A 15456-nucleotide genomic window follows, 5' to 3' on the forward strand; every position below is an offset into this window, starting at 1 on the left:
CACAGAGGACCTTTTTGACCCAAAAAGGTGCCCTAGTATCCAGAACAAGGAGTTCTCCGTGTAATTCTTGAGAAAAACCTGTCATCCAAAGGCGAAACGCCTCCATGTAAAAGATGCAGTGGATAATCCACTGAAAGTATTATTAAAATGTTTATACAGTAATTTTTCAGGAAGAAAATGGTCACCCTCAAGTTAAGTTGACCCTTAAATCTAACACATTTGATTTTCGAATTTAGGTTGTAATTATTCAATATGGTAAAATGGCATTTTCAACAAAAAGTCTTACCTTAGAGCAATGGCTTTGGTGCTTATTTTTCGGAGTTGGAACATTATTATGGGGTCAACTAGTCACAAGTGTGCCAACACGGAAAATTCCAAAGATTTTGTCGTAAGTATCAACAAAAAAACAAAACCAAAAATTATTTGAATGAATTTTGGAAAAAAAACAGAAAAATTAAATTTTCTATTTTTTTTTTTTGTGTTTCTAATGAAAAACAATTTCTTAGTCAAAAGGTTGTGGCTGCGCTACTCATATCGTTTTTTTGGGATGTGTCGTAATTTTATGTTCGTAGGGGTGATTATTTTAGGATTTGGAAAAGGTGTAACACTTCTTATTCCAGGCGCTTGCAGGGGTTTTGTGGAAACTGAAAGGTTTACTAGAAATAAAGCCTATGTTTTTTGACCCGTGGAATCGATGAAAATCGGTTTACAAAAACGCATGAAAATCGGTTTAGGGAAAACTGATGATGTATATGAATTTGAAACCAACAAAAATCGATTCTACGGCTCGAAAAACATACCAATACCGAATCTCTAATGAAAGGTCTGTATTTCGAGTAAGCTTTTCAGTTTCCATGGAATCTCTGCTTTAGAGCCTGCACTATAATTTCGAATCATGACATCAGTTTCATTAATTTCATCCACACAAACTGAACAAAACCGCTTGCTTTCCAAAAAATCCCTTTATTATGTAGCTGAATGTAGTAGCGAAACTTTGTAATGTTCCTATGTAAAATTGTGTTTTTCATGCCCACAAAATGTCGGAAAGTTTTTAATTTGAATTCAAACAAAACAGCTTATTTGTTTTTCCACAAAAAATTTTGCTTTTTTTGGTTGATTTATTTTGTTTCTTGAACTTGGTCCCATTTTGACAAATATACCACATTGACAAATGATATATTTAGATGGGGACGAGGTCATCCAGAGGAATATACAGAAGCAATTAATCTCGGTGATGAGAAATTCGATGTCGATTCTGAAAAGAAACCTCGGGCTGGACAAATTCTTTGGATTCGTGGTCTTACTCGACTCCAAACTCAGGTAAGTGCTGTTTAAACAATCATTCCGAATATGATCTCAAATTTATTTATGAATCTATACCGATTATTTACCGATTTTCCAAGTTGTAATATTCAGTAAACACTCGGTATATTTTAAAAAATAGGATATAAGACAGTCTTAAATATTTAATGTGCCAAAGCTAATTTTAGATATCAGAATACAAAAATGTATGGCCCAAAATCATAGTACCCAAAGATCAGGTGATAACAGGTTCATTTTATCAGTTATATTTTATTTCGAATAACAATTTAGTTACCAAAAAAAAAAAAAAAACATTCAGTTTGTTTCATTCCGAAAATTAAAAATTTTTTTATAAAAAAAAAAACAGATAATCATTTTCATCTTCGAATTAGTTTTACATATTTACCATTTTTAGATCAAACAAATTTTTTATTTCTAGTTTAGAATATTTTGACATCATGTTTGAAACTTTTCGAAATTCAAGTCACGCATTTCGAATATCAATCGTTATTAATATATACCTGTCATTTAAGATGCAAATAATTTCTATTGCCTAATAGTGGAGGGGAGCTCAAAGCCAGGCAAAGAAGTCGTTGTTGGATCTCCATTGTTTTTGTTTTTCATTAAATTTTGTAATTTTGGCTCTGCGAGTATTCCATTATAATTCGAGTCTTTCGGCATCGGGTACGCGTAATAATCTCTTTCATACGTAAATTCGTCGATTGTTTCGATGTCTTCGACTTTTTTAGAGGGGAGAGCTAAAGATCGATCTCTTTAGGGGATTCTACCCATTGTGAGGTGTTGTTATTTTGGGTAAGATTACTTCAATGACCTACATTCTCAGTCCAAGTGAAAAGAATTGAAGTACGGACTCTTCTAACCAGAAAAAACTAAAAAGTCCTGGCCTGTAGAGTTTCAGAAGCAAAACCATAGAGATATTATGTATAGAGTGTGCGAGAGAACAGTGAGAGTGCCCGTCGGCAAGAGAGAGAGAGAGAGAGAGAGAGAGAGAATGCTACCGAGTTATCGTATCATTTCGTCTATGGTGACGTCATGGTAGCTCGGCAGTGTTCTCTCTCTTACCTGCGGACACTCTCACTTATCTCTATGAACAAAACACGCAGGTAGAATGCCAGGAAAAACTATTAAATTTTTCCTAGTTGTACAAATACAGAAGTCTTCGATCGGCGAAGTATTCAGGTCGAATCAGAAATTCCTCCGAGAAAATGATTATGTAACTAAGAAGGCTCGAAAAATGACCAGTAAATATTAATAACGATTATTAATAAGTAACTGCGTGTAAGGTTAATTCCACAGACTTAATATATGTTATAGACCACATAATAACAGACCTAATATATGGGAGCCTTCACTGTCGTATCATTTTCTGGTAATGGCAATGTCAATCTATAATATATATGTCTGTGATTAAATCACATGTTAATGATTTTTTACGTGCGTCAAATTTGAAGTCCGTAAACGTATAATTTCAAACATTGTGTCAAAATAATTTAGAGGTTAGATTTTAGGTATTTAAAAAAACAAATTTAATTACAAGAAACCCGTAAAAAATAAACAATTTAGATGATTTTAAATACAAAAAAAAGTAAATGTTTTTTTTTTGAAAAATGGCATGTGAAAATTAGAAAGTTTTTTCATTATTTTTACTGACTGAAAAATTGAAATAGTTACTTTTTTTTTTTTAATTTTATTTTTTTATTTAATTTTAATTTTTTACAAACAAACAAATTAGATTTTTACATGATCAAAATTTTTGATACAACAATTTAAAAAAAAAAAACGTTTCGTCCCCGCTTTTTCAATGTGTAGAGTGCTTGATTTTTTAATTAATGGTTGTTCATATTTTTTTAATTGTGCTATACTTAGCTCTCTTTTAATTAAAAATTTTTTGAAACATTTTAGTTTAGTTTAATTCGAATTGGTAGAAATATATAGGTTTCGAAATTTTTATTAAATAGTGTTTTGTTAGTTAGAAAAAAACACGAGTTTATTTTTTAATACACTTAAAATTACCTCCCCTGCCCCTCAAACAAAAAAAAAAAAATGAACAAATTTAGATGTTAAATGTATTTAAGAAAAATTTAAAAATACTACGGAAAAATAGCACAAATTTTAAACGACCCAAATTTTTCGAATGAATTCCAATTATGATTTTTCTTTGTTTTCTAGGAGTTTTTATATATATGTTTCAATGTTCTTTTAGCAAATGAATGTTCTATATCATTTCAATATAACGAACATTTTATTTTCGTAGTGACCCCCCCTTGAAACGAAACGATTTGATTGACCTTTTTTAATAAAATTCATAGTAGGCGAACAAAAAATTGCGTTCAAGTTTAATTTAAGGTGAAAATATTTCTTTTGGTTGCTGAACGAAGCATATTAAAGTAGAACGCGATTGGTTTATTGGGATTCCACAGACAATTTATTGGAAACCAATCATTAATCACGTTTTGCGACAACGTATATACCCACCCTGATAAAAAAGCCCGATTCAAATTTCCAATTCATTCCAATTGAATTCCGATTAAATCTAATAGAACATAATATGAAATTTTCAATTCGATCCCATTCATGAATTGGAACCAATTGGAAATTTCCAATTAGTACTTATTGGGTTGAATCGAAATTCAATCGGAATGAATTGGAAATTTTCTCCAATTGAACTCTATTCATTTCGATTGGTTGAATTGGAAATTGCCGATTCATGAATCGAATTTTTTTATCAGGGCAATAAACATGAAAGTCAAGTTCATTTAATGACGGGGATACGGATACAAAAAATTATTCGCTATTCCTGATTTCGATAAAATCGTATACTATTAAAGCCTAAAAGTAAATTTTCGATCTCTAAAATACGAGAAACTCAAAAAAGCATTCAGGTCTCTAAACTTGAGATATTTTCAATAAATCAATCTCGTTTCATATTAGGTTGCCACTCTGAAGAGACGTTAAAAACAACTAAATGAAGTTTTTCGATCTTAAATTAAACACAGACGCCATTTTTTGTCCAACTGATCCTTATTTTAATATAATGTATTTTAGCTTTGTCGTTTAAAGTTAGTGTAATATAGGTAAAAAATATTAGCATCAATACTCCCCAATCCCCTAAATAAGTTCTTAAAATTGATTATGAAACCTAAGACCCTTAATCTAACCTTTTTACAGTTTGAATATCAATTTTATTTCTATATTAATTTTCATAAGGAATCTACATTATTTTATAATTTATAGGTGCACTACAAACCGCCATTTTGTTTTATTAAAAAAATTATATTTTTAAACAATTTTTTTTAAATAATTTTGGTTGGTTCACTCTCTTAACATTATTTCTCTATAATTTTAGTTGTAAAAAACAAGAACAATTGTTTTTTATAGTTTTTTAGTTTCAAATAAATATATATATTTCAACATTAATTTCAGTATTTTCACAGTTTAAAAAAATCTATAATATCTTACTCAACAATTGGAAGAAAGTATTTTATTTAATAAGTAAACAAATTTTTTTAGGTTAATTTCTCTTAAAAATCAAATTTAGAGGAATGTATTTTCATTTAAATAATGCATTAATTTTAAAATTGTGATATTTGTTTTAAATATGCTATCCAAAATTATAGTCCAACAGGTTATGGGCCGAGAAAAGTTATAGTCCAACAGGTTATGGGCCAAGTAATTCATTTAAATTAAAAAAATGTGAAATGTTGAAATTTCAAACGTTCTGCGAAAATTTTATTAAAAAAATTAAGGTTTCGTTAAAATTTCGTCATTTCACACTTTGATTTAAGTTAATTAGGAGGTTGTCAGGTCCACAATATACGCCTTTTTCGTACAAATCTTTGTAATATAGATCAGTGTTAATCAGCTTACCTACCGGCTGCGCCAAATAACTATTTGCTGTAAAATTACAGAATATTCGTAGAGATAAGCATTAAAAAAACAAAAATCACATTTTTAGATACCTTAGTTTTAACAAATGCTAATTGTAGATCGCATGATTTAAAAAAAAAAACATTTAATTACCTTAAAAACCAAAGAAGGGGTAAGTGTTTAGTTTAATAATTAAAAAAACCAAAAGCAAATAAATAATTAAGTAGGTTTAATAATTCCCCTAAACCCGCCCTTGTTCGTTATATTAAAATGAAAAAAAAAATACAAAGAGTCCGGTCCTAATTTTTGCGGCATTTGCATGATTGTTGTCGAATAGTTGGCTGTGTTGTTTTTAGGGCTGTATGTCCCCTTTTAACCAAAACCCCTATGTAATGCCCCCTGCCCCTTATGCCAGTGAGTACAAAATCACTCCATAATTTATTTACCTTAAGCCCCCTTGAACCACCCCCTGCCCCCACCCTTATTGTTACACAAACACAATATGAAAAGTTTTTGAACTCCCCCCACCAAAATTAGTGTGTGAGTGTCCAATTTAATGTTTTTTTTTTCTTTTAAATTTTGTGTGCACTTAAAAATCAAAAATGTAACACTAAAATGCACACGTTGAATTTTGTTACAAATTTTTAGCGAAAAAAAAAAATATATTCCACGTATTTTAAAAGAACACCAACAATTTTATTTCAGTAGATATCGAAATGGAAAACGTAGTTTTCCTAAACGAAATTTTCTTCTATTTTATTTTATTTATTCTGTTTTTTAATTTAAAAGAAAAAAATCTTAATCTCTTTAAATTAAATGCAAAAAAAAAAATCGCATGCTTTCTTTCGGGTATGTTTTTTCCAAATCAAATTTGCACGAATCCTATTGCATTTTTATTTTTTATAATTTAAAAATACTTTGTAAATAAATTGTATAAAATAAATTATCAAACCGAATATCCATTAAATATCATCCTACGAATTAGGAATTCGTTCGAAATCTTCCAAAAACTTTGAGAATTTTTTATGCAATATCAAATCTTTGTTGCTAAATTCTCAAAATTTATGTTTTTTAAAATTCCTTCATTGATATTTAATACGCCTGTTCTTGGAATGAAGTGTTTCTAGTCGCCATTTTTATTCCTCTCAGTAATATTCGTTGAGGTAAAAATAAGAAAATCACTTACAAAGACATTTGAATTATAAAAGTAGACTGATGCAGATCATAGATGTGTCAGATCTATGGTTTTATTTTAGTGTGTCATTAATGGCGCTATTGTCAAGGAGTGTACAAAAATATGGCCCATAAATATAGAGAATTGTATTTTCTAAATTGTCTATATGACCCGAATGCGGCCATTATAGGAAATCCTTATATTCTAACGCCATTATTAATGTACTAAAATTTGCTTCAAGTATTTTTCTGTGGAATTTTCAAGATTTTCGGTAAGTTCGGTAGCGGTAGCTTAACTACAGCACTACAAGCTTCGCATTAGTATTGCGTTATTAGTCACGTAGATAATCTATAATTAATCATAAAGATGATTAACGAAGACAGATTGGTTTTCTATGGTGGAGTAAATATGGCAGACCAAAAACAATTATCTGTCAATGAAGGATTTTTAATATGATTTCAGGACGAGATCATTAAAATAATTTATTTAAATAAAAGTTATAAATAAAACGTAGTAATTTTTTAGGATAATTTCATACCTTAATTAGGGCTAATATTTTAGAAATAATAAAATCTCATTAATGCTAATCATACTGAATCATATGCTTTAATTGTCGTAACTAATACAAGTAGGGATAAATCCTTTTAAATAATTGGTTTAGGTACTCAAACGTTCAAAATACCAAACTCAGATTTAGAGCGAAAATTTAAAAAGTTGTGAAAAATAACCTGTGAATCTGAGTTTTTTTTAAAAAATATGTATTTTTTATTTATTTAATAGAATCTCTAAAATTTCTAACTTATTATTTCGTTAGCCTGCCGAACCAATGAGAGAAACTGAGGTATAGAGGGGGTTATCACGCAAGCGAAACCAGTCGGAGTGGGATCAAGTAGGTAGCTTCTAGAAAAATTCACTGAACAAAACTCTAATTTTTTTTTACAAAATACAAAAATGAACGTTTAATGACTGATTTTTATGAAGTAAACGTTGCTTTTTTTACGTTGACATATACCATGGGTTATCAAAATATACAAAAATTTCTTAATCTATGGTGTATTACAAAATTTGGGTGTACACAGCATACAAAATTCGATATTTTTGGGCGATATTTTATGCTAAAAAATAGATGGTAGATGTTTTAAACCCATATATGCTAAATGTTGATGTACACAAGAAAATATATTGCCCAAAAATTGTTTTTGTTTTTTTTTTTTTCATAGAGAATGTTAAATCTATGAAATGTCAATTGTTTCTTCGTTTTATTAGGTTATGTTATTTGCAATGTAAAGTTCTTCGACAGTTCTTCCTTAGGCGTTGTGATTATCATTAAACGTGCTGTGTACACAAACTTTGGGCCGTTTTATCAAGTTTATTTTATTTTGATTTTTTTGCATAAAAGCATAAACAAATCTGTAGGTGATTTTTTCTGTATGATTTATGAAAAATCTTTTTTTAATTTTACTTAGATTGTCTGTAGTAGTGAATATTTTCCGAGGATGAGACCCTCGAAAATATTCCTGTATGTTTTTAATTTAAAAATATATGTCGCCAAATTGTAGTTCTTCGTCCCCTCTCCTCTCACACTCAGTCATTTCAAACAAAATGCTTCTTCATATATCTCATTTTCATCTCAAAAATTTCTCATCAAGTGTGTTATCTTCATATTTCATTTTCTCATATAACATTTTCTCTTAATTTAATTTTTCTTCTTAACAGTTTTTATATTATTTTTTTTAACTTCAAAAATATTTAATCTACTGTGGAATTACTTCGATTACAAGTTTAATTGCTCCAAAAAAAAATGCGCAATTTGAGAATTCAACAACCACCTAAAACCACCCCCCATAAAACAGGATTTTTTTTTGAAATTTCATCTTTGAAAACAACACAGCCAATTTTTTTCTGAACACAATATTTTTTTTTTGAACAATTTTTTTATTTTGAGAAAATATTTGAATTTCGATTTTTTATATGCGTTCTATTTTAATTTTTTCAAGTTAAAGGAGTTTGTCGAAAAGTATTTCAAATGTTTTTTTGATCAAAATAGTACAAACAATGTTTTTGAGGTCTATTTGGGTAAATTACGATTTTTAGAGAGACAAAATTTAAGACTTTTTCCTTTCATGTCTTTAATTCGACTAGAGTTTAGTCAAGGGAAATAACAGAAAACCATTGGAAGGAAATTTATCTCTTTATCATTGATTTCTAAGATTTATTTTGGATACTACATCTAAATTAGTTAATTTGATTTTGCTATAGATTTCGGGAAAAATTATCGGAAGGTTTGGTACTCATTTTTATATTTTCACCAATTTGGTAAAAAGCAAAAACTACGGATAGAGGTTTCTTTGAAAAACAGAAATAGATAATCATCTTTGGAGACAAAAATTTTTGAATTTTCATATCTCGTAAAGAAAATGGAATATTGAAAAATTACCCATTCTTATCTTAAATTTTGTCACTCCGAAAATTTTCGTATTGCTCTGAATACCTTTATTTTTTTGTACAAGACCTAATTCGAACATAGATTTCTTAAGGGATCCTAATAAATTCAAATGTCGTCTCCAAAAAAATTAATCACAGTGTCTCCGTTTATTTACACGATTATTAAATAAATTTCTTTCAACTCTTTGTTTTTCAAATTTGCACTTAAAAAAACAACAAATTTTATGTGCATTCAAAAACAGTATTATCGGTTTGTAGTGCACTTGTTTAAAACAAAAAATAAATGTTTGGACATTCGAATATAAACTGGTGCTAAGTTTCACGTCGATAATTGTTAAAAAAACCATCTGGGGTTTTCACACCAAAAGTCTCATAAAGGAATAGGTTTGATTTTTCTAGGATGTTTAGGTTCGTGAAAAAAAAACAGCTCTGATAAAAAAGTCCGATTGAATTCGTATTCAAATTTCCAATTCAATCCGATTGAATACCAATTCAATCCAATAAGACTCAATATGAAATTTCCAATTTGATCCCATTCATGAATTGTAACCAATTGGAAATTTCCGATTAGTTCTATTTAATTGAATCGGAATGCTATCGGAATGAATTGGAAATTTTTTTCCATTAATCGGATTTTTTAATCAGGGTAGGTATTGAAAATTCAAATTCGTCCCAATTCCTAAATTTTTGCGTTACAAATGTCGACTATATAGTCATTTTCAGTATGAATAAGATATCGATAACATAATTTTTTTTCGGAGTTTAAAGACTAAGCACGACACGCCGGGGTCACCAATTTAGACAAAAGTAACGTATCTTTTTGGAGAAGAATTATAATTAGTTCATTCATACTAATAATGACTATATTGTTGTGAAAAATACGCATTGATAAAGGAATTTGAATAGATTTGAAATTTAATTCCAAATACCTTCGGGGTGGCGAACGAACTGGAAAACTTGGAAAAGCAATTCAGTCGTCACTCTGACTTTGAGTTCTCATAAATTTATCTTTGATAAACAGGTATGATTTGTAAATAAAAGTTAAAGTTTTCCCTTACAAAATTATAAATGTGTTTTATCCCCACCAAAAAAAATAAAACGGGAATTCTTTTTAGGTATTTTATTTTGTCATAATTTTTTTTTTGAAATAACCTGGAATGCTAAACAAATATATGACTGGCACTGATGTTTTTGTCGTGTGTGTTTTTAGAGCATGCATGAAATTTTATTTTTATTATTAACTGCTTACGAGTCAAATCATCTGCGCTCAAAATTTTTTCGTTTTTATATAATATTTTTATTTTTTTGTGAAAATTATTAATTTCCAATTTTTTAATTTTATTAATTTGATTTATAATTTCTATTTTACTATTATTTTTTTTTTGAAAAAGGAGTAAAAAAAAATCAAAAAAAATGACAGTTTATTCAAAATTTATTCAGCAGATGAAATTTAACTACGTAGGAAGTAATTTTGACTACTACTTATTATTAAAAAAAATAAATACACTGTAAAAAATATTTCTTTTAAAAATACTACAAAACAACAATATATACAACATTATTATAAATACGCTCGCGCTAAATAGTAAAAAATTTGCATGCTTTTTAGTTATATAAGTATATAAATATTATGTACGCGTACTGCCATTTAAATCCCGCCGCCCTTTTAGACGCCCTTTTGTTTTACACTTAAGTGATGCCACTACATGCACTTATATTAATCAGCACACATCCTTAATTAAGATTTCACATTAATTGAAATAATTTTTAGAGTGCTTAAAATATTTTTTGTTTGTCTAATTAACATGTAGTGGAATCAAAATGCATACAATATCTTTCTGACATTATTCACAAATTCGAGGATTTTTTTTGTCAATTAACCGTTAGCGAGTAGATAATTTTGATTTGAATCGATAAATTACATTATTCCTAACATAACTGCTTTCAAGTTATTCTACTTTCAGCCCTGATAAAAAGTCCGATTTAATTCCGATTCAATTTCCAATTCATTCCGATTGAATTCCAATTCAATCCAATTGAACCCAATATGAAATTTTACAAATTGGGCAAATAATTATCTGAAACTTTTTTTTTAATTATCTGAAATTTAATACTCGAACGATTAGTCACTTATTCGTTTTCAAGATGATTCGTTTCTCATTTTCGAGATTATTAAAATAATAATGACAGAAAGATTTTAGTTAAAAAACGCCCACACAAAATAGAAAAATAAAAACGACCCATAAAAAAAAAAACGCCGGCCCTTAAAAAATAAATGGATCCGTATAGACCAAACACAAATACCATCACAAACCATTCCCTATATATAATTGTTTGCAGCTGCGAGTAATAAAAGCATTCAAGAGTACGCTGGAGGATTTAGAGGAACGTCGTTCCATACATAGTTTACACAGTTTACGGAGTTCACGGAGTCACCAGGGCGGGCCATGGCCACCCAGACCCCTATCTGACATCACATATATTGACGAAGACACAACAAATGCGAGTGGAACGCGAAATACATCGCAGAACGATCATCGACTCCTATCACCATATTCTATACAACCGAATCCGATTACAAATAATTCAAATACTACAAACTTACCATCCTCGACAGATCCACCTAAAATGCCTGTCCACGAAATTCGTATTTAAAACTTTCAAAAAAAAAATTACGACTGGTTATTTTTTTTATATATAAATTCATCACATTATCCTCTAGCTTCCTTCGTTTCTTTTCCAACCGAACCTCCGCCCTCCTTAATCTTGACCACACCAACCCATGCCTTATTACCTGACCTAAGATAAGTAGATAATTAGCAGTTATCACAGCTTAAAAGTTGCTCACATAAATTGTTGTTTTTAAAAAAAAAAGTACGAATCACACAATTGAAATTTTCTATTGTTTTTCTAACCTAAATAATTATGGACTGTCAATTTTTTATCTTATCAATAAATCAATCGTGTGATTGTGTACCTAATTTCTAGGCTCTAGGTATCTTAAGATTTTTAAATTACACATTAAAAAAAAACAAACATGCTTTTTAAGTATGTTCTTCTTTCTCCTACAAATTACTTTGTTATCTTTTTTATTGTTAAAACTGTTTTGAACTGTCTCAAAATCTTCTCCACCTCTATTATAATTTCTGTCAATGTCTTTCACAACACGCTAAAGTAAATTAATTCTCGTTAGGAAATGCTTTTTGGATCCAAGCAAATGGGCACGCGATTTCATACATTTTTATCTTAATCTCGTAAAAGAACCGAGTCTAACCTAACCTAAAACACACGGTCGTATTAACAGACTTGAAACAAAAAATTGAAGTCAATTTAGAGAAGGTAAATAATGACGCTGCTATTAAAGAGCACTTACAGTGATCGTTGGATCCAGTGCTTGAACCTTACTGAGGCTTGTCATCCATTGGATCTCGAGCATTTGATACCGTATTGATTCACACCTATCTATATACGGGAGAGATTGAACTACCTTGACTGATCACAAGCTGCTTCGAATAACATTGAATCTTGAAATATGTACATTTAAAGTTTAAAGATACACAATTTAAAGTAAATCGAAAAATTTAGAATTTTGTATTTTCGAACTTCTCAAAAATTCAAATATGAATCAAAAATGGATAATTCAGCATCGTTATTTTCATTCTAAAATTGACTTCATTAAACGACCTTATTCTTCAAGTTTTCAAATCTGCGTTTAAGGACTGCGATCAAAAAGTATTATTAAATTTACAAAAGATGTTTTGTATCCTTTTATGCGATTAAAATTTATTGATCGCGATCCCATTTACAAGGTTCCCAAATTTTGACTTGCGACCATAATAAACAAAACAAACACTCCTTTATAAAGCGATGAGGGGTGTAAAATTTACGTAGTCGGAAATACTTGAACGTATTGTGAAAGAAAATCAATTATTTTTTTGCAAATATTTACAACCTAAAACTCCTTTTTCATACTTAAAAAAAAAGAAAATATTTTTCTAGCTTGTACAATGCGTTAATTTTTTTTTTGTTTTTGTTTTGATTTTTTTTGTTTATTATTTATTAATTTTTATTCTTTTTTTTTAAAGTTTGATTTTCAATTAGTTTGTAGAATGGCTATATTTTTTAATTTAAAACTTAACTATATTTAATTTAAGCTGCCTTGAGTTTTTTTTTTCTAAATAGCATTTTTCCATTTTTTTTTTCGTTACCTAAATACTAAGTTAACTAAGCGTTACTTGAAAAAACAAAATTTAATAAAAAAAAAACACTAACATAGTTCGTAGAGATTTAAAAATAAAAAAAAAAAACAAAAAAACATTTGTTAAATAAAAAGTATGATCGAAACATGATAACGTTTTCTTTTGAAACGCTTTTCCAATTTTCAAAAATCTATTTGGTGCTAATTGTTGCTTCTAATTAAAAAGATTTTATTCGAAAATTAATTACGTTTTTATCTAATTATATCAAACAAAATCGTTTGGTATTTATATTCAGGGTAAGATTGGGAAATCAGGGAAATCGAGGCTTGATTCTTTTTACAGTTTTTCACATATATTAGGAAAATCGTTTGATATTTTTTCCGTGGCGATTTCGAATCAGTGTTTTTAACTGGGGTAAAGTTAATGTGATTTATACGGTACACGTGAGTGCGATTTTAGTTTGAATCATCGAGTATGGACTTAAAAAATTGTATATAGGCCATTTTAAAGGATTACAGTCAGTTCAAAGGGGGATAATCAAAAGAAAACGGTATAAAGCTAATTTTGTATCATACAAAATTTGTTAAGCTATACTAATTTATTGTATTTTTTTAGCATGAAAATTTAGGACTTAAAAGAGTATATTTTAAAAATTTGTAAATACCTGTTTATTTGTTTTTTTTTTTTGGCGCATGGATTTGTATCTAAATCTAAGCGTCTTTTTAATTTGTAAATAAATTTTTTGAAACAAAAAAAGAAGTCTATAATCAGCGCATATTAGAGTAATTTTTTTCGCTTGAATTTATTATTATAGTCACAATAGCTTTTCGATACCAATAGCTTTTCGCTTTTGAAACAAAAAATTTAACGGGCTACCAAATATAAAATACAAAAATACATTTTGCATTTTCAATATTTTTTTACATAAAAAACAAATTTTTTTTTAATCTTAATATATTTATAAAAAAACAGGACTGAATTGCATCAAATTTTTTTAATTTTGCATCTCTGATTGTATTATTATTAATTAATTACAAATATAACTTTTATTTTTTCGCCTAATTTTAAGAATATTTTTTCAAAACTGACTCAAACAAATTTGAGTCACCTCCCCTCTAAAAAAAAACAACTTTATTTTTTGAATATATTTTTTTTGCATGGAATTTGAAAAATATTTTTAAAAATTAAAAATAGATTTTATTGAGAATGAATGTTAATTGAATTTATCTATCCCCACTATTCCCCCCGCCAACAAATGATGTATGAATGGATTTTAACTCTTAATAATATTAAAAAATATCGACTTTGTCTCTAGTGGAACACAATCTATATTTCAGATCTATCCTATGTGTTATCAAATAGATTTTTTTATATCCTAGAAACACCAATAAATTTTACAAAAATAAAACAATGTCGTCTTCCAGGATTAACGAATCAAAAAAAAAATTGTCTTAAACTGAAATAATAGGTTTGGTCTTGTGATACAAAGTCATCGATTTCAAAAATGTTTTGAAAATAAATGCATTTACTTAGAAATACAATTTTTAATAATTTATTATTTTTTTTTTATATTTCTTTCTACTAGAATGCATTTAGAAAAAATTTGTTCGGACTAATTTTCTCCTTGACTCAATTTTGAATTAATTTTTCTACATAAAAAATTATCTTTACCAAATATCTTGAAAATTATGAGTTATATCATAAATTCTTAAAAAAACTGTTTTTCTTGAATTGTTTCGAAAATGTTGAAAGGGTAATTTTCACCACATTCCACAATGTTTTGGAATGAATCAATCAAAGTAAATATTTTTCTCTGCGTTTTAATTTGTGTCAGACGTGAAGACAACGTTGATATTTACCAGTTTCTCTTCCGGATGGAAACCGGTTGGTAAGTCTGTAGTAGTTAATAGAACCCCGCACAATCTTAAGTTCTTGGTGAGTAGTTCAAAAGTTTCTAACCTCAGTTTTTTGGAATTTGGGGGATAAAAGTTTGAACATGGAAAATTACTTTTGTTTAAACTTTGACCTCCCATATCTCAGAAACTCGGCTTCTTAGGAAAAGACTTGTGATCTGATCTATCTTTAATAACCATTTTTACGATGACTACATAATTTTTGTAATATTTGCAAAATATGATTCGAAGAATTATAAAAAAATTGATCCAAAATCGAATCAAAGGGAAATTAGTTCGCAATTTTAACACTTTTTTAAATGCACTCCAGTATTGGTTTTGTGTTTACTAAACTCAATTGTACATAATTATTCGAAACTCCCGTTTTTAAATAGGATTTAAAAAATGAAAAGAATGAACTCAAAAGTGAACCAACAAAACAAATTTTCAAAAACATGTTTCTTAGAGTTATTATTAGAGATTGAATAGTTTTTAGGAGTATTAGTGATGTTAGATATTTAAAAACAAAAAATTAAAAAAAAAAAATTTTAATCGA

At 28.4% G+C, this 15456-nt stretch overlaps 1 protein-coding gene across 15 annotated transcripts in view; it reads left to right on the forward strand.

Annotated features, from left to right (window-relative positions):
- LOC123302592 (plasma membrane calcium-transporting ATPase 3) overlaps window positions 1-15456 on the forward strand; it is a 153052-nt gene that overhangs the window by 128367 nt on the left and 9229 nt on the right. For 11 of the 15 annotated variants that reach the window (XM_044885586.1, XM_044885594.1, XM_044885598.1 and 8 more), the window contains 2 exons: window positions 237-388; window positions 1185-1320. In XM_044885586.1, coding sequence (XP_044741521.1) covers window positions 237-388; window positions 1185-1320 — 288 coding nt within the window. Of the gene's footprint in view, window positions 1-236; window positions 389-1184; window positions 1321-7178; window positions 7254-11149; window positions 12164-15456 lie in introns of those variants that run through there. The other 4 variants (XM_044885600.1, XM_044885601.1, XM_044885591.1 and 1 more) reach the window with 2 other exon arrangements.

Source organism: Chrysoperla carnea, chromosome X, assembly GCF_905475395.1.
Source record: "Chrysoperla carnea chromosome X, inChrCarn1.1, whole genome shotgun sequence".
Taxonomy (NCBI): domain Eukaryota; kingdom Metazoa; phylum Arthropoda; class Insecta; order Neuroptera; family Chrysopidae; genus Chrysoperla; species Chrysoperla carnea.